The sequence below is a fragment of the Perissodus microlepis genome, chromosome 11 (assembly GCF_051167445.1).
Source record: "Perissodus microlepis isolate ML-2025 ecotype Zambia chromosome 11, ASM5116744v1, whole genome shotgun sequence".
NCBI lineage: Eukaryota > Metazoa > Chordata > Actinopteri > Cichliformes > Cichlidae > Perissodus > Perissodus microlepis.
The window spans coordinates 6,079,393-6,097,558 of record NC_140471.1 but is presented as its reverse complement, the minus strand read 5'-3'; the positions used below and the strand labels follow the sequence as shown (position 1 = coordinate 6,097,558).

Genomic DNA, 18,166 nt, shown 5'->3' with positions numbered 1-18,166 from the left:
TTGGATATAGCCTATAGGTGATCAGTCTGCTCAAGGAACTAATGTGATGACCAGTAGCTGAAAATTAACATTAAATAATGCTGAAGATCAACAAGAGTCGTGGCTAAAAAAGTTACTTTCACTGTTATATAAGCTACTTGGATATTCTTTGCCTCTCTGAAAGTACTCTGTCAAAAACCTCTGAGGGTCTGTCTGGGGGATTTTCCTCCTCCTCCTCCTCATTGCTTCTTTTTTTCTTTTTTGGAGTTCTCTATTCTATAGTTTTTCATCTGCTTCTTTAAGTTCATGGTGTTGACACAGGAGTGAATATCTTATATATACAGATTACAGTTTACATTGTTCTCATTTGCAACCATAGAATATCTCCTCTTTTTTTCTGCTATCGTTCTGTCTCACACTCCAGAGTCACATGACAGCATGGCAACAAGACACGGCAGAGCAGGGGAGGAGATGACGAGCAACATGTGCATGCAAGATGTGAGAGAAGCAGCATTTGTTCAAACCTGTCTACTTTTTGATGGAACAGGAGCAATGTACTGAACACAGAGGGGAGAAACAAACAAAGGTATCGATCCCTTCACACGTATCAATCAACTGGTATTGATACTATCAATATTTGGATCAATTCACTCATAGCAGTAGGTTGTGAAGTCCATATACTCATAGTTAAATCTGTTGTAGTGTGGAAGTGCCAATGCAAAAGGGTCTTTGGTAACATAAAGTAGTCCTAGTAATCCTGCTACTTTTCTCAGTAAGCAATAGATTTTTAATGACTAACAAATTACTTTAAAAACATCACTCAACACTGTCTGTCAGGCTTATAGTATAATTTACTGTTTCTACAACACAGAAACATTGTGTTTTACATTTTGCCTCTGTGCAGAGTAGCTTCACAGTGTTTGGCTAGAATAGACTGCAAAGATAGCAATGGAGGGGTAAAAGATAGATAGATGAATGAACTAATTTAAATATTCATCAATGTGCACAAAATAAAGAAGGTAAAGCTGCACAGTTTCATGCAAGTCATTTTAAAGTCTTTTTTAATGGAAAACCTTATAAATAGCTGATGAACATGAAGGAGTTTTTATGGTCTGACAAAGTGAGGTTAGGTCACCTTTTAAAGAAAAGCCAGCATGTCGTATGAAGGTTCAGTTATCTGTGCAGAATATGGCTCAGTGAGATGAGAAAGGTACAGATATCCCCTCTGGCTACATCAGATTCATCTGTGCCTAAAATGTTTGCACAGGGAGAGAGAGTCTGTATGTCTGCTGACCTAAAAAAGGCAGAAAGTCAGTGTAGGTTCAGAAAAAAGGGTACAGATAAGAGATTTGACAAGAACACACTTCAAGGCAACACACCCAACAATAGCAGCAGAGTATAGGCAATTTTCAGGGAATATATAAACATTTTTTGCAAATGTGTTTGCTTTGCTTACCAGATTTAGAAGAAAAGACTAATATTAATGTGTTAAATAAGATCATTTTGAGCATCTTAGAAATTTGCTTGAAATTTAATCAGCACGCTCTTCTACCCACAGGATGAACTGTGTTCATTTGAATTCCCCATGAGCTTTTTATTTGCCATATTCTTTAGCCAGAATGTCACATTCAATTCAATTCTATTTATACAACACCAAATTACAACAACAGTTGCTTCAAGGAGCTTTATATTATAAGGTAAAGACCCGACAATAATACAAGGAATACACAGCAAACCCCAACAATCAAGTGCTTTGGCGACAGTGAGAAGGAAAAACTCCCTTTTAACAGGAAGAAATTTCTGGCAGAACCAGGCTCAGGAAAGGGCGGCCGCTGCCGTCACCATGAGCGGAGACAGGGCAAAGACACGCTGTGGAAGAGAGTCAGAGATTAATAATAACTAATAACTAAATGCAGAGAGGTGTATGACACATGGTGAGTGGAAAAGGTGACTGAAGAAGCAGTGCATCATGGGAATCCCCCAGCAGAATCCAAACTGGAAGCTGGTTCCACAGAAGAGGGGCCTGGAAACTGAAGGCTGTGCTGGGTCCACATCTACAAAACAAAAACCAAACAGCTGTCTCCAGTGGAAGAGCATGCTGTTTTTAAGACTGTGTCAGGTGAGAGTGTTAACATTCGACATTTAAAGTACGCCGTAAACTCAAACTGTCAGTGCCAAGTCCTACAGTAGCATCCTGAACAAGAACATTTGGCATAAACAGCTTCATGGACGTGACTGCTAACGGTTCTCCCGAAGAACTATGTGTTTAGTACTGATTACATTCAAGGGCTATGTAACCACAATGGACCGCAGTAAGTTTACATTATTATTTTGAATTATTGAACTATTACTCAGTACACAATCAGATGCTAAACTGGCTTTATGAATGAATCATCGGTCTCTTCAGCTTTATCTCCAGCTTTGTTTGTCTGACCATGTTGAACAACTTCTGCCTTCCTCACATTTCACTTCTCTACCTGGATGTGTTGTCTTCCTATTCATTCTCTGCTCACTACTAGAAGAGGTTAATAATTAACCACTTGTCAAAGGGTTCATGTTTGCAGCTTACAGTTTTCTTGCATTTTGTACCTCACAAATCAGTCTACACACTTCACTCTTATAAACCCAAAAAATTAAATAAATGCCAGAAGATTCAAATTTTTTGAAACTGGAGTGATTATTGAACGTTCCGGTGAATTAAAAACAATAAATGTCAGTTTGGATACATCAGTTTAATTTATATCATATTTCTTACCTCTGGCATATTTATATTTATTCCTTAAAAACATATTGTTTGGTTTTTGAAGACGGGAAAAACTACACTGATGATGTAGAACTCTCAAAAACTCATGCATATGATGTGTGACAGCTGTGACTGTTCATTGCCTCTCTTGCATGAAATACACTTAACTGATGACTCACTGACCTGTGAAATATCTACCAAGAATTGGATCACCAGAAGATGGATGGATGGATATGTCCTGTCACTGAACTATTTAATCACACCTTGCAAGAACAAATTGATAATTCTGAATGTAGCTTAATAACTTGAATAAGTTAGACAGCAAAATATCAAGAAAAGAGCAAATAGACATACTGTATGTCACTTAGTTTATTCAAAAATGTGAGAAAAACTGTTAAATGTTGAAGCTGTAAATTTACTGTAGCTTGGTGAAACAGCCGTAAAGAATAGTTGTGAAAAAACTGTTGGTTTAGAAAAGAAAGCTGAGGTTTGTTTCACAGCCTGCTGCAAGTATTTGTGTGGATGTAGCTCACGAGGTAGAGCGTCTACTAATTGGAAGGTTGGTGGTTCAATCCCTGCCTGCTCCAGTCTGCATGCCAAATATCCTCGGGCAATGTGCTAACCCCAAGATGCTCTCCGATGCATGCATTGAAGTGTGAATGTTAGATAGAAAGCATTTCAGCTGGAAAAAGGAGAGAAACATGAATGGGAGAATGAGGCATGTTGTATAAAGCGCTTTGAGTGCTCAGGCAAATTAGGACGCTGTCTGTTTATATTATTATTATATTGTTTTTTATATATCACTGATGAAGCGATTACATTTAGAATTAGTTGTGTTGGGTATTTTTTGGCACAATGTATGCATATGGCATGCCAGTCTTCCACAAGCAACAACTTCAATTTAAATGTCTTCCAACCATCAAAACTGATCATGTGGTGCTTCTTTCTATGATGTTTCACCACTTTCATATTCCAAACAATGATTTTCTCCATTTGATCCCTTTTCACTCCATCTTTTTTGTGCTGGCATCCTGCAGGAAGCCTGCAGGGTTAGGTGTATGATGTAATTAGGAAGGAAAGCTGTCTAGAATCCACTCATGCTCCATAAATTCTAGATAAAAGTGCTCGTTTTGAGGGGCTGCTGAAAATCAAGACAGCATTATACTTGTATATAGGGCAGGACAGTTTTTTCTATGCTTTCTTAAATGATAATCATCAAGCACCTTTGAGGAAATATCTATATATTCAAAGAGTGGAAAAATAAGGGATAGCTCTAAAAATTCTTATTAAATGTGTCTTTGTGGTAGAGTCTTCCACAAAATGATGTGCATTCTGTTGACAGATGAAAATATCAATACCTTAATGTGACATGACTGCCTCCACTGAGAGTAGAGAGTCAATATTCAGTGCATTTATCTCTAATTGTCTCTTTCTGTGATATCAGAAAAAGCAAAAAATTACACAAGTACTTTTTTCTCTGCTCTGCATTGCCATCAGAGCTAATAGAGCTCTGACGGTGGGGTGGAGGAGGGAAACAACATTCGGTAGTTGAGTTTGTGTAATTCCATTCGTAATAATGACAAATCCACTCTAGGGAGTCATTCAAATATTCAACGCATGTGAAGGAAATGAGAAACATTTCCCTTCCTGAAGCTCACGAAGACACACTATTATTTTTGTCAAGTGTAAAAAGAGATTTACAATTCGTTAGAGGCCCAGATTATGCTCATCAACATCAGACTCACACCCTTCACTGTGTTCAGTGGAACTTGCACTTACATACACCAGTGGGGGATGGGGATTATTCACTTGTGTGAATCTTATGTTTACACATAAGCAACATCTTTGTCAAGCTTGGTGTGCTAGGCAACTTAGTGACCATAGAAGGGCATTAAAATGTTTTCAACAGCCAATCACAAAAGCAGACTACATCCAACAATTCAGCTTAGCTACTTGTTTTAATTGTGTCTTTTCCTCTAAACTGAAAAATTAAGCAAAAAACAAACACAGTAAAAAGAAAGTGAATTGATGTGTAAGACAGTGAAGCCAAATTTACAACAAAATGTGTTTATATACTCAATACAGTAGTACTGTTTGGTACTGTTGATTTTGCCAGTGCATGGTGACACTGAAGAATCATAAATGTACAGTTATATGGCATGACAGACTATAACCTAATACTAAAACAAACCTGATATAAACACAGACAACATTCACATTTTTAATGCAGTTTTACATGCATGCTTAAATTACACATATGATGGACATGGGCAGCACGGTGGGACGGTGGTTAGCACTGTTCACAGCACAGCAAGAAGGTGCTGAGTTCAGTTCCACCATCAGGCCAGGGAGTTTGCATGTTCTCCCCGTGTTTGCGTGGGTTCTCTCTGGGTACTCCTCCCACAGTCCAAAGACATGCAGTTAGTGGGGATAGGTTAATTGAGAACTCTAAATTGTCCATAGTTGTGAATGTGAGTATGAATTGTTCACTGTGTCTATGCGTTTTGCATCTTGTGTAATTTAGCATATCGCAGCCTTTTGTCCTTGTTTCCCTTTCATAAGAATGGCTTCTTGACAGCCACCCTGTTTCTGATGAGGCCTCAGAGAACAGTAGCAGGATCATTGGAAGGGCCCAATGTATCTCTCATGCACTATGTCAGAATCTTTGCTAGAACTTATCCTTTTTCTTAAAGACATGACTTTAAAATATGCTTTCATTCATATGCTTTCATTTGTCCTCCACTTTCCAGTTTGCTGATATTTTAAGGACACACAGCGCACAACACTAAGATATGCCAGGATTTTACCAACAGATCTTTGGGAATTGCGTACAAAAATAATCATTTTTTCCCATGTCAAACTGTCTTTGGCATTTATTGCAGTTTCAGCTAAAGAAATGTGAACAAATCACGTTTTTTTTGTGACAGGGCGCTTTAACAAAGTGCCTAAAGATATCATTTTAAATTTGGCTCTTTCCTAAGATTTCTGTGATGTGTACACACAGGACTGGTTCATCCCTTGAGTTAGGTGTTCTGTTATTGCTTGAATTCATAGGTCAGTGTTAAGTGGCTTAAAAAAGACATTATTCTGAAAATGGTCAGGTACAAGGGCTGGTTTGAAAATGAGTGAAGAAGCAGTCAATGTCCAAAGAAAAACTTTTAAAGAGCTTCAGAAAGCCTGGACAGCTATTGCTCAAGAGCACTTTAAAAATTAAACAAAGTCTGTTGCTTTGGAAGCAAAACAAATCAGGGGTTGCTCAAGTCCATTGAATTTCACCTCCTTTTTGCTCTTAAAATTTAGTGTAACTCCATTATTAACGCTCATAAATATCATTGTCTTGATTTGGCCATTTTCCATCATCCTACAATTCAGAATTGATTTTTGTCTTTTAAATTAAACTTGCTTTGCTTTAGAAATCAAATTTCCTTCTGAGCCACAGAGAGTGGTTTTATAAAATTTTATTACAGTAAAATGTGTAGCTTAAACTTTGCTCAGCCTTTGACATAGTTTCACCAGTGACTGTACAGTTATTGGTCGTCACTGGCTATAGCTGTGTCTGTGCTTCAGTTCGCTGTGCCGTAGTGATTGACTGTGTCCAGTGATTGCTGAGCTTGCTAAGCATATTATTGAAACAGCTGGGCATGTTGTCAACACGATATTTAACATATAAATACAGCTGAGGTCTGAACAATAATCACCAACAGCTTCACCTATAGTCAGGCAGAGCAGCTATATACTGTTGGGGAATCTTACTATATGACTTTTCATAATCTTTCCCAAAGAAATTATGTCTTCTGTGAGATAAATGAGACCAAAGCAACATTTTAAATCATTGTGAATTGACTAACACCAGATAGTGTTGTCCATTATTGCAAAAGGTAGTAGCAATAACTGTCACTGCAACCTTTGACTGAGAGGACTTCATGTTTTGCAGTGGTTAAAAACCCATCCATCCATTCATCCATGTCCAGGAGAGATGCCCAGAACTTCCTCTTCGCAGCCACCTCCTCCGACTCTTCTGGGGGAACACCAAGGCGTTCCCAAGCCAGCTGAGAGACCCTGCATGTCCTGGGTCTGCTCCAGACCTCCTTCAGGTGAAGCATACCCAGAACCCCTCACCTAGGAGGTACTTGGGTAAAAACCAATCAAATAATTACGATTACAACATTAATCAAATATTTAAATCCAATGAATGTAATAAATGTAAAGATTAATTTACTAAGCAATATCATTAATTTGAATATTTGAAAGTATGTGAAAAGAAACCAAATGTAACATTGCAGCACATTTCAGACTTAATCAGAGATCTATAGATATGCCTTCAAATCAGCTAAGTACAGACAGTACACTATATAAAAATTCCCCACTCGCCCCTGCGGGCAGTCTATCCTTCAAGCTCGGGTCCTCTACCAGAGGTCTGGGAGCTTGAGGGTCCTGCAGAGTATCTTAGCTGTTCCTAGGACTGCGCTCTTCTGGACAGAGATCTCCGATGTTGTTCCTGGGATCTGCTGGAGCCACTCTCCTAGTTTGGGAGTCACCGCACCTAGTACTCCGATTACCACTGGAACCACCGTTACCTTCACCCTCCACATCCTCTCGAGCTCTTCTCTGAGCCCTTGGTATTTCTCCAGCTTCTCGTGTTCCTTCTTCCTGATGTTACTGTCATTCGGAACCGCTACATCTATCACTACAGCCGTCTTCTCCTGTTTGTCTACCACCACTATGTCCGGTTGGTTAGCCACCACCATTTCGTCCGTCTGTATCTGGAAGTCCCACAGGATCTTAGCTCGGTCATTCTCCACCAGGCCTCGAGGGCCGGTGTCCTGCAGGTTTTAGATGTGTCCTTGATCCATCACAGCTGATTTAAATGACTAAATTACCTCCTCAACATGTCTTGAAGTTCTTCAGAGGCCTGATGATGAACTAATCATTTGATTCAGGCGTGTTGACCCAGGGTGAAATCTAAAACCAGCAGGACACCGGCCCTTGAGGCCTGGAGTTCGACACCCCTGCTGTACACTACGCCGGCCACTTGGTTATGGCGTTCCATGTATGCCCTGTCTGCTAGCATCTTGCACCCTGCTGTTATGTGCTGGATTGTCTCTGGAGCATCTTTACACAGCCTGCACCTGGGGTCTTGCCTGGTGTGATAGACCCCAGCCTCTATGGATCTTGTACTCAGAGCTTGTTCTTGTGCTGCCATGATTAGTGCCTCTGTGCTGTCTTTCAGTCCAGCTTTGTCCAGCCACTGGTAGGATTTCTGGATATCAGCCACCTCCTCTATCTGCCGGTGGTACATACCGTGCAGGGGCCTGTCCTTCCATGATGGTTCCTCGCCTTCCTCCACTTTCTTGGGTTTCTGCTGCCTGAGGTATTCACTGAGCACGCTGTATATATACATATACATATATACAGTGTTGGGGAGTAACGGAATACATGTACCGCCGTTACGTATTTAAAATACAAAATATGAGTAACTGTATTCCGTTACATTTACCGTTTAAAAAGGTGGTATTCAGAATACAGTTACTTTGCTGAAATAAAGGGATTACACAGCTTCACAGAGTGGAACGGACCCTCTTAGAAACCTGTTTGGAGTTACATTCACGCAGTCAACTCTCAGATAAAATACTCTGAAAAGGCGTAACAAGTACAAATTCAGTGATTTTCTCTTTTAATATATATAAAAATATTCATGCATTATTATTTTGCTCAGTCTCAGTGAAGCTTTGTATCACACACATGTAGTCCATCTCTCCCTGCTGTGGTGGGCTCCCTCTTCTTCCACTCCAGGGAGGGCCACTGTCACTTAATCCGGCCACTTGCCCCTCTGCACCTGTCAGGTGCCATCTTGTATCTGCGGTTAAGCTAGCAGAAAATAGCCCTGGGAGCACAAAGCACTACAGGAACTGAAGAGAGGAGCTGGGCAGAATCTGAGCTCTGACTAGGAAATCTGGTCCGTTGTTCTGGAGAGGTGATGGGTCATTGTACTGCAGTGTTTTTTAACTAAAATCATGTCTTCTGGGCAATATACCTTCTGACAATATGGTGACCGGAACATTATAGTAAATGGTATATGCCATCTATTATTTAAGTTAGGAACAAACACATGAGAAAAATAAAATCTGAAATTGTTTCTAAAAGAAGTCAGTCTAATTAACCTTTATTACAAAAAAGAGATGAATTAGCCTGTCGAGGCTGACCAGTCATAATTGATTTGTCCGCTAGATAATCCACTTAAAAACTACATAACACATTACAGAGCCGCTGGACACACTTCATTATGTCCACTGGAAAACATACAGTGGTACAACACCTGCCTTTGTTGTATATGCTGCAAAAATAGACTGGCCATCAGCTTCTCAGAGCTGCGCATACATTAGAGCCTGTGAAGCCCTGCTTGATAGTTAATGCATAAATTATCAGTGAGTACAGAGCAGGAGATGTACTCTCAGTATATACAACTTTAACAATTTCTAACTTGCCTCTAGTCTATTGGCTACTGGATCAGAAATACGGTAATTTAACAGTTTTTAAGACACCAGTCATTGGCTTGTGTTGTCAGAAAAAAGATATTTTCTCCATTTCAGTATCAGAATTTCTGCTTTTTGTGCACCTGCAGTCAGGGCCTTTGTGTAACAATATTGCAGAAGACTGCAGGGAAACTGAAACCTGCTCTCTAACTATGCACACCTTGTCCTCTTAGTTCATTTTTGTGCAGCTGCCTTTCTTAATATTCAGAGAGATTGTAGGTAATTTTTGACTTTTAATACTCATATGTTTTGCTAACAAAAACGTAAGCAAATTATTGGGTGAGCTTTTACTGTATCCATAACACTGTGAAAAGCTTAAACCTCCCACTATCCAAGACAATTAGCATTTCATTACCATTTGAAAAACTGCAGCACCATGCCAGCCAGTAACTAGAAGGTCTAACAGAGCCAAACCTGAGGCACAGTAAAGTGTGCCAAATTTCAGAGATGGTTGTATTTCACACACTTTGGGTTGGTCAAATTTGCATATTTTTGGAAACACGTTTTCTTGCCGTTATGGGTCACGATGCAAAGTGGGATAATGCTAGTTCTTGGTTAAGATGCCAAAGCTTAAATTGTGTGTATATGTGTGTGAATCATGATCATCACAAGCACGTTAACCTGAAAAATAAATATAACTTGAGTTAGTATATGTGTTTTGCTGTTCTGCGCTCTGTCTTTAACATGACAGCAAAAACATCACTTTGTCCATCTTTGAAATCTTTGTTCTAGTAGCTGCAAGTCCAGCAGCGTGAAAAAAAAGTGACTTAGCAGCATTAGGACCAAGGCTTAAGTGCAATCAAACTATGTTTGATAGCTTTTGTTTTTAGCCACTGTCCGTTCAGATAAAATAAATAAGTTAGACTGTGGCTCGATTCATAAAAAGTACTTGCAAGCAGTGCTGAACTCTTCCTTCTTTCTTCCAAGAGCATGCTGTGACTGCCTCCAGACCACAGTAACCCTGACAAGAATAAGTGGTTCAGCGAAATTAATTATTAAATGATGGTGGTAATTGAAAAGGTTTAACTCGCACTGTAGGTGCCTGATTCTCCCCTGTACTCTTATCTTATGAACCTGGGGCCAGTTCATTTGCTTCCCTCTAATGGGCTAAAGCTAAAATCCCACTTGAGCAAGCATCTGCATCGCTCAAGTGTCCTTGAGCAACACACTGAATCACTGACAGCTGACTGTGACTCCTGACCTGTGTGGGGAGGAAGAAAAAGATCAATCTCCATAAATTATTCTTGATTATTATCCATTATTGATCATACCCTGCTGGAAGGTACCAATAAGGGAAAAGGGAAGAAGGGCCCACTGTGTTCCTACACTGCCTGGATCCATATTTGACTGTTAAAAACCCCCCAACAAACAATAAAGTGAAGCTTCCTGACTGAGTGAATATTTGGGTGGCTCCACCACAGCAGCTTTGATTTGGATGAATTTTATTCACTGATTTTTACTTGAGAGTTGCATCTCAGCAATGATACTGATACTACATTATTTAAAGATTAGTCGGTAAATTAGCAAGTAACACCTCTGAAGTGGAAAACATCAGCTACTGGCTAGCAACTTATGGGCTTTGAGATGCTGTAATTTTATTGTTCATAACCCCCCCCCCCCCCCCCCCCCCCAAAAAAAAACAAAAAACAAAAAAACAAAACAAAACAAAAAACAAGAACCTTAAAATGAAGACACCACTCGACTCTCTACTGTCATCAGCTGTGTTCATCTGTGATGCTGCTCTAATACGTGTGAGGCAGAGGACATTAAGAGTAAAGTTGTGTCCGCAATGGAAGCAGTTTGCAGTGACATGGTAACCAGGGACCATAGAAAATGAATGACATTCAGTGACTTATGGACAAAATAACTGCTCCCAGCACAAAGTCAGTGGGACAGACACCTCCAGTGTGAATGCAGCTTTAAAACACAAAGGGGAACGAGCATCTCTGATTGGCAAACACTATGATGACACTAGGTATGAACTCAGTATGTCCTGTAAAAATAAATATACATGTTCATTATCGAAAAAACAATTATACCATACACCAGCACATCTAGTTCTGTGTCAGCTTATACAGGGAGTGCAGAATTATTAGGCAAATGAGTATTTTGTCCACATCATCCTCTTCATGCATGTTGTCTTACTCCAAGCTGTATAGGCTCGAAAGCCTACTACCAATTAAGCATATTAGGTGATGTGCATCTCTGTAATGAGAAGGGGTGTGGTCTAATGACATCAACACCCTATATCAGGTGTGCATAATTATTAGGAACTTCCTTTCCTTTGGCAAAATGGGTCAAAAGAAGGACTTGACAGGCTCAGAAAAGTCAAAAATAGTGAGATATCTTGCAGAGGGATGCAGCAGTCTCAAAATTGCAAAGCTTCTGAAGCGTGATCATCGAACAATCAAGCGTTTCATTCAAAATAGTCAACAGGCTCGCAAGAAGCGTGTGGAAAAACCAAGGCGCAAAATAACTGCCCATGAACTGAGAAAAGTCAAGCGTGCAGCTGCCAACATGCCACTTGCCACCAGTTTGGCCATATTTCAGAGCTGCAACATCACTGGAGTGCCCAAAAGCACAAGGTGTGCAATACTCAGAGACATGGCCAAGGTAAGAAAGGCTGAAAGACGACCACCACTGAACAAGACACACAAGCTGAAACGTCAAGACTGGGCCAAGAAATATCTCAAGACTGATTTTTCTAAGGTTTTATGGACTGATGAAATGAGAGTGAGTCTTGATGGGCCAGATGGATGGGCCCGTGGCTGGATTGGTAAAGGGCAGAGAGCTCCAGTCCGACTCAGACGCCAGCAAGGTGGAGGTGGAGTACTGGTTTGGGCTGGTATCATCAAAGATGAGCTTGTGGGGCCTTTTCGGGTTGAGGATGGAGTCAAGCTCAACTCCCAGTCCTACTGCCAGTTTCTGGAAGACACCTTCTTCAAGCAGTGGTACAGGAAGAAGTCTGCATCCTTCAAGAAAAACATGATTTTCATGCAGGACAATGCTCCATCACACGCGTCCAAGTACTCCACAGCGTGGCTGGCAAGAAAGGGTATAAAAGAAGAAAAACTAATGACATGGCCACCTTGTTCACCTGATCTGAACCCCATTGAGAACCTGTGGTCCATCATCAAATGTGAGATTTACAAGGAGGGAAAACAGTACACCTCTCTGAACAGTGTCTGGGAGGCTGTGGTTGCTGCTGCACGCAATGTTGATGGTGAACAGATCAAAACACTGACAGAATCCATGGATGGCAGGCTTTTGAGTGTCCTTGCAAAGAAAGGTGGCTATATTGGTCGCTGATTTGTTTTTGTTTTGTCTTTGAATGTCAGAAATGTATATTTGTGAATGTGGAGATGTTATATTGGTTTCACTGGTAAAAATCAATAATTGAAATGGGTATATATTTGTTTTTTGTTAAGTTGCCTAATAATTCTGCACAGTAATAGTCACCTGCACACACAGATATCCCCCTAAAATAGCTAAAACTAAAAACAAACTAAAAACTACTTCCAAAAACATTCAGCTTTGATATTAATGAGTTTTTTGGGTTCATTGAGAACATGGTTGTTGTTCAATAATAAAATTATTCCTCAAAAATACAACTTGCCTAATAATTCTGCACTCCCTGTAATATTACCTGACTGATAAATCATGGAGCTATAACAGATATCACAGACAAGAAAGGTAAGAAATAAGCTTCTTTATTCAATCACACTCACTGGAAAAAAACAACAACTATATGCTAACAGAAAACAGAGACTCGTGTTTTACTCGGCACATACAGAGAGATACACAGAAATCTAATCAACAACACTAACACATACATATCTAATCAATCACATCCTGAACACACAGCAGTTGCTTAAAATAATCTCTTGAACATGCAGTGATAAACAACTGCATATGAAAAGTGGAGGAAAACAGAAAAGGCATGAAAATAAAAGCAAAAGGGAGCAGCAGCCACAACATTGCAGGGGGGACATCATAAAGTGTACAGTAAGGAAAATGGCGCAATCTCAACAATATAAGTCATTATTCTGATGGCAGTGTTTTGCCATTCCATAAAACATCTCTTGCTACATTCCTACTATGACATAGTTTCACCTCCATTTAAAGATTTATCAGTACATTTGTGCACTGGAGCTACCCACATGCAGTATTTCATTTGCAGACTACACTAAAACATGTTTAACAGGCAGCTGTTTCCAGCTAAAATTCAATATTAGACTTCCTTATACCAGCCAGAAAACCTTAGAGGAATGTAAGTTAAAAGACACATAACTGGGAATTGTATCCTAATTAACAGAGGTTCACACAAGGCTGTGAAACACTAAGCTGCAAAAATACCTTGTTAGATTAAGGAAAATGCTTTTTACACAAGGCAGTGAAATCCAACTGTCCAGCAGCAAACTGCTGGATACTGCAGGGAAAATGCTTAACGCTAATTACAGCCTGGCGGAACAGATATACACTCGAGAAAATGATAATATTACAGTTGTAATTACTGCCAATTAGAGAAAAATTAATTATTTATGAAGGAATTTATTTAAGCAGGAAAACAGAGAGAAGTGATTTGTTACCGGGCAGTGTGGAGCTATAAATATTACATAAGAGGAACTAATCTAAAGATATTAAACTCTACGATATGTTCTGAAATGACTTGACTGTGAATTTCCAAGACACTGATTACTGCTGTATTGTGAAACTGCTGCAATATCTGTAAGTCCTTCATGACATTTTTGGAAGCAGTGTTAAACTTAGCAAATATTAGAAAAGTGCTCTATGATCTGAGGTGGCTGACATGAACGATGAGTAGCTGAAACCATGTGAAAAAGGTTGCTTTGGTTTTGACTAGATCCTGTAAATGACTGTGTATGGAATTTAACAATTGTGAAGCAAAAGACGCCACACAAAAAGTTAGGCCTGGTACTAGAAGTAATATGTATTTTAATTGCATATCAATTTTAATTCCATTTAGATTGCATAGTCTTAACATAAAGCAATAAATGTAATTGTAAAAACTGTGTCAAACAGTTGATTTATTTGTCAGTAAGACTACATCTTACTGACAAATATGCATTACATTATTTTTATTACTTTACATTTAAACTATGTAAAAAACGAGTAGAATCAAAATTTTTGTGCAATTAAATTATATAATCTTAAATATCAGGCCTGAATATTTTTTTCCCAAAACGGACACCATGAAAACACACACACACACACACACGCACGCACACACCAATAGACAAGTCAAAAAACATTTTTTTAAAAATCGTATTCTAAAATGTCTTTTGTGCCTTACAGAGAAACTACATTGCATACTGTAAAAGGTAAAGAACCAGTGTTTTGACTAACACATAAAACATTTTATATATTATTTTTCACAAATAAATCTGCTGATCTGAATTCTAGTTTTATTAGAAGAGACAAAGTTTTTTGCACTTTCTTTCTAAATATAAGCGATGAACTTTTCATTCGTTACTGGCCGTTTCTGACCATGGTTCTTCTGCAGTTCATCCTGGGCTAAGCATGGAAACAGCACCATGCAACAGCCATTTTACAGACCATAATCCAACAGAGTCCCCCTTTTCCAAAGTGATTGACTGAAACAGTGACTTCACCATTATATGAAACTGCACAAACAAACAAGCAGGCCTTGTGCTCACACTAGGTCCTGCATGTAAGAACATCAGCAAAGGGGCCTAATAGATTCTTGTTGAAGATGCACCTAACCCACACCAGGTAAGTAGTGAAGGGCTTAATGTTTTCTGAAAACGTGTAGTTCTGCTGGGGAAGGATATAAGGCATGTAGGTGTTCTCTCCCTGCTCCTGGATCCACACCTCGTACTTCACCTCTCTCACTTTTAGGAATTTCAAATTCCATGGGATCTGCCAAGAGACTGTGAGTTTAGCCTCATTAGTGGTTTGTACTGAAGTTTGACATTTAGGTACTCTGACCCGGCCCGGATGGACCGTGCTGGCCACCTTGGCCTTTTTTAAGCTGGGCTTGGTCTTCATGCCTTCTTTGAGGACTTCCAGAAAGGACGGGATGTCCACTAAAGTGTCCTGATAGATCCGGAAGAGCCACTCTGGGTTGCGGCAGCAAAGGTGCCTGGGGACTTCCTTGCTTGCCTGGATCCGATCCTGTTCCTCTTTGTCCAAGTGAGCAATGCCTCCTTGTTCCCAGGGTCTGTCTGGGTGGGTGACAGTATTCTCCTCCTTAGTGTTCCTCCAGGAGATGTAGTGAATGTCCATGCCTGGAAGGGAGGCAAGAGTTTTATATGGTGTATACTGCTCAGGGTTCACAGCAAAAGGGAACAGCTCCACCACAGCAGCACCTCTAGGGAGGAAGAGTGAGGTGATAAGCTGAGCTCCATGCATGCTGACCAACATGGAAGCGCCACTGATGACCTGTACAATACTGGGAAAAGACTGCTCTTCCAAGGACACTGTGACCACTCTCATCTGAAACTCTTGGGCCAGCGCCATGATTACCTCTGCTTCATTCAGTATAAGTCTTGTTGTTGACCGACTGAAAACGACAATGTAGTCATCCTTCTTCTCTTTCTCCTTCTCATCCTCAGCGCTTCCTCCCTCCTTCTCCATCTCCTCTACCCTTGTAATGTTCATTTTGTCCATCAGAGCTCTGGCAAACTGCCTGATCTCATTGCCTGAGACCAAGATGTTAGCTTTGGGCCCCTGTGGCTGGACAAAGCCATATTGGTACCAGGTAGTCATTTTGGACAAGCCAACATAAGATTTAGTAAAGCACATGAGCTTTCCAAAGTTCTTAAGCTGTTCTTTGAGAAGTGGTTGCTTACTACTGAGAAGACGGTAAAGGTCAAAGTGTGGGCCTTCGCTCCAGCCCTCCATGAAAACAAGACGAGCCTCGTCATCCAAATCTGAATACTGCTTCATGGTATAGTAGGCTGGGAGGAGGTCGTCGTGGAATACATGCATGAGGTTATCAGGATTAAACCGATTCAGGATCAGTGTTATATCTGGTACAAACACAGGCTTGGGCATAAACTTCAAAGCAGCAGCTGGGAGCTCTAGAAAGTTGAAATATTGGGTATTGTGATCTTCTACTGAAGACAAGTCCAGCAGGGCAGGTTGGAAACGTCTGGACCCCAGGTTAGGCAGCATGACAGAGGAATTGGAGTGGAAGAATACAAACTCCTCTGCCTCAGAGCTGTAACAGAGGTAGTCAAAGCGGCAGATGCGGTCAGTGTGCATCTTCCCAGTGCAGACCATGCGGGTGCCGTGTTCCTGAAGTGCCTGCAGAGCAACATGGTAGTCGATACGGGCCTGTGAGACCTCCTGGGACTGCTGTGTCATATGCAGCTCTTCCTCCAACAGAGCAGCATGCTCACTCAGCTTGGAATATTTCCAAAGCAGAGCTGCGACCACAGAGACCAGCAGACCATTAACAAGTGCACCCACACTCATCCTGCAACCTGCCACTGAAGCCCGCATCACTGCTGCTGCTTAGGACCCACCTCCTGACTCCAACTGGCCTCCAACCTCAGACGGAGGCGACGAGACATCCGCTGCCAGGAGCAGACTTAAAGAAGGGGAAGAAGGGATGAGCACAAGTTAAAATATAGACATTAAAAAATCTATTTAAAAATAAAATAAAATAAAAAAGGCATTGTTGCTACAAGCAATTATCTAATTAACAATATAGCACACAGAGGACAGCTATGATATAATAACCAAATTAATAGTCAGACCTATAAGGCTGCAGTGCTTTTCATGTAAGCAACACAATATCTGGTGATTCATCTGAACAGATCTCAGCTCTCACCTTTGGGAATAGCAGCTGTTTACCTAAGCGAACAAATGAGACATTTTCCTAACCTTACATCCTCTGTCACCCTCCCTGAATATGTCAAGACAAATTACAGTGCGAGGAGGCAGAGAGAAAGGAACAACACTATTGCTTTCAACTCTACTCATCTGCATACTGAGAGAACAAGTGAGTCATTGAGAGACTCAAAATCAAACCAGCGGCTAATAGCAAGCAGCTGCCAGCAGACACACGGCAGCTAGCATGCTAAATACCTACTTGAGGGCCAGCTTGGTTAAAACAACAGTTACTACAATAATCAATTACTTAACATGCTATTCCTAATTTTTGAATGATATATGTACCCAGAGGAGGAGGTTAAATTTAAATGTATACTTTGGTATGCCATGCAATAAGTAATAATTTTATAAAAGGCATTTAGAGAGTGAATCGTCCCCTCTCTACAACAGGTCTTGTGACGCAAAGCAAACTAAATCAGGTCAGACTAAACTAAGAATGCACACACGCAAATTAAGCAAAGTGTCAAGAACAACACATAGACATGAACCTAGCCTGGGAAATGTTTGTTTTTTTAGACACCACATCTTCTTTTCAAGGTCAGGACCCATTTATAACTTGCAATGTATGTACTGCTCTAACACTTTTCCAGTACTTCATTTTATCTTGTTCACTGCATCATTTCGTTCCTGTTATGTCATATAAAATTTGCACTTTTGTTTTTTGCTCCCTTGTTGTTGCCCTCCTGGACTCCCCGAGTTTCTTGCATGCTGTCTCTCTTCAGCAGGAGTTGACCTGACTCCCTGGGCTATTTTTAACATCCATGCAAGTACAATATGTTATTGTCAATAGGGTCATTTTTTGTGATCAACCTGAATACACACAGGCACAATATAGGCAAAACTCCCAAACACAAAATTAACAACGTAGTGCATGCTGTACAGTGTAGCGAGGAATGCTCAGACCTCCAGACTGAAGAGACCAAACAGCCACTTCATAATGCACAACACAGAAGAGAAACCTTGACGGGACAAGACTCGGCTGTCCATCTGCATCTAAAGGACAAAGGTCACTCTTTCAAGGATGCCAATG

At 40.4% G+C, this 18,166-nt stretch overlaps 1 protein-coding gene across 1 annotated transcript in view; it reads right to left on the bottom strand.

The window, feature by feature from the left end:
• Positions 1–12,949: 12,949 nt before the first annotated feature.
• Positions 12,950–18,166, bottom strand: part of pomgnt2 (protein O-linked mannose N-acetylglucosaminyltransferase 2 (beta 1,4-)) — a 34,295-nt gene continuing 29,078 nt past the window's right edge. The window contains exon 2 of the mRNA XM_084943630.1: positions 12,950–16,831. Coding sequence (XP_084799756.1) covers positions 14,935–16,743 — 1,809 coding nt within the window. The 5' untranslated portion in view covers positions 16,744–16,831 and the 3' untranslated portion in view covers positions 12,950–14,934. The remainder of the gene's footprint in view (positions 16,832–18,166) is intronic.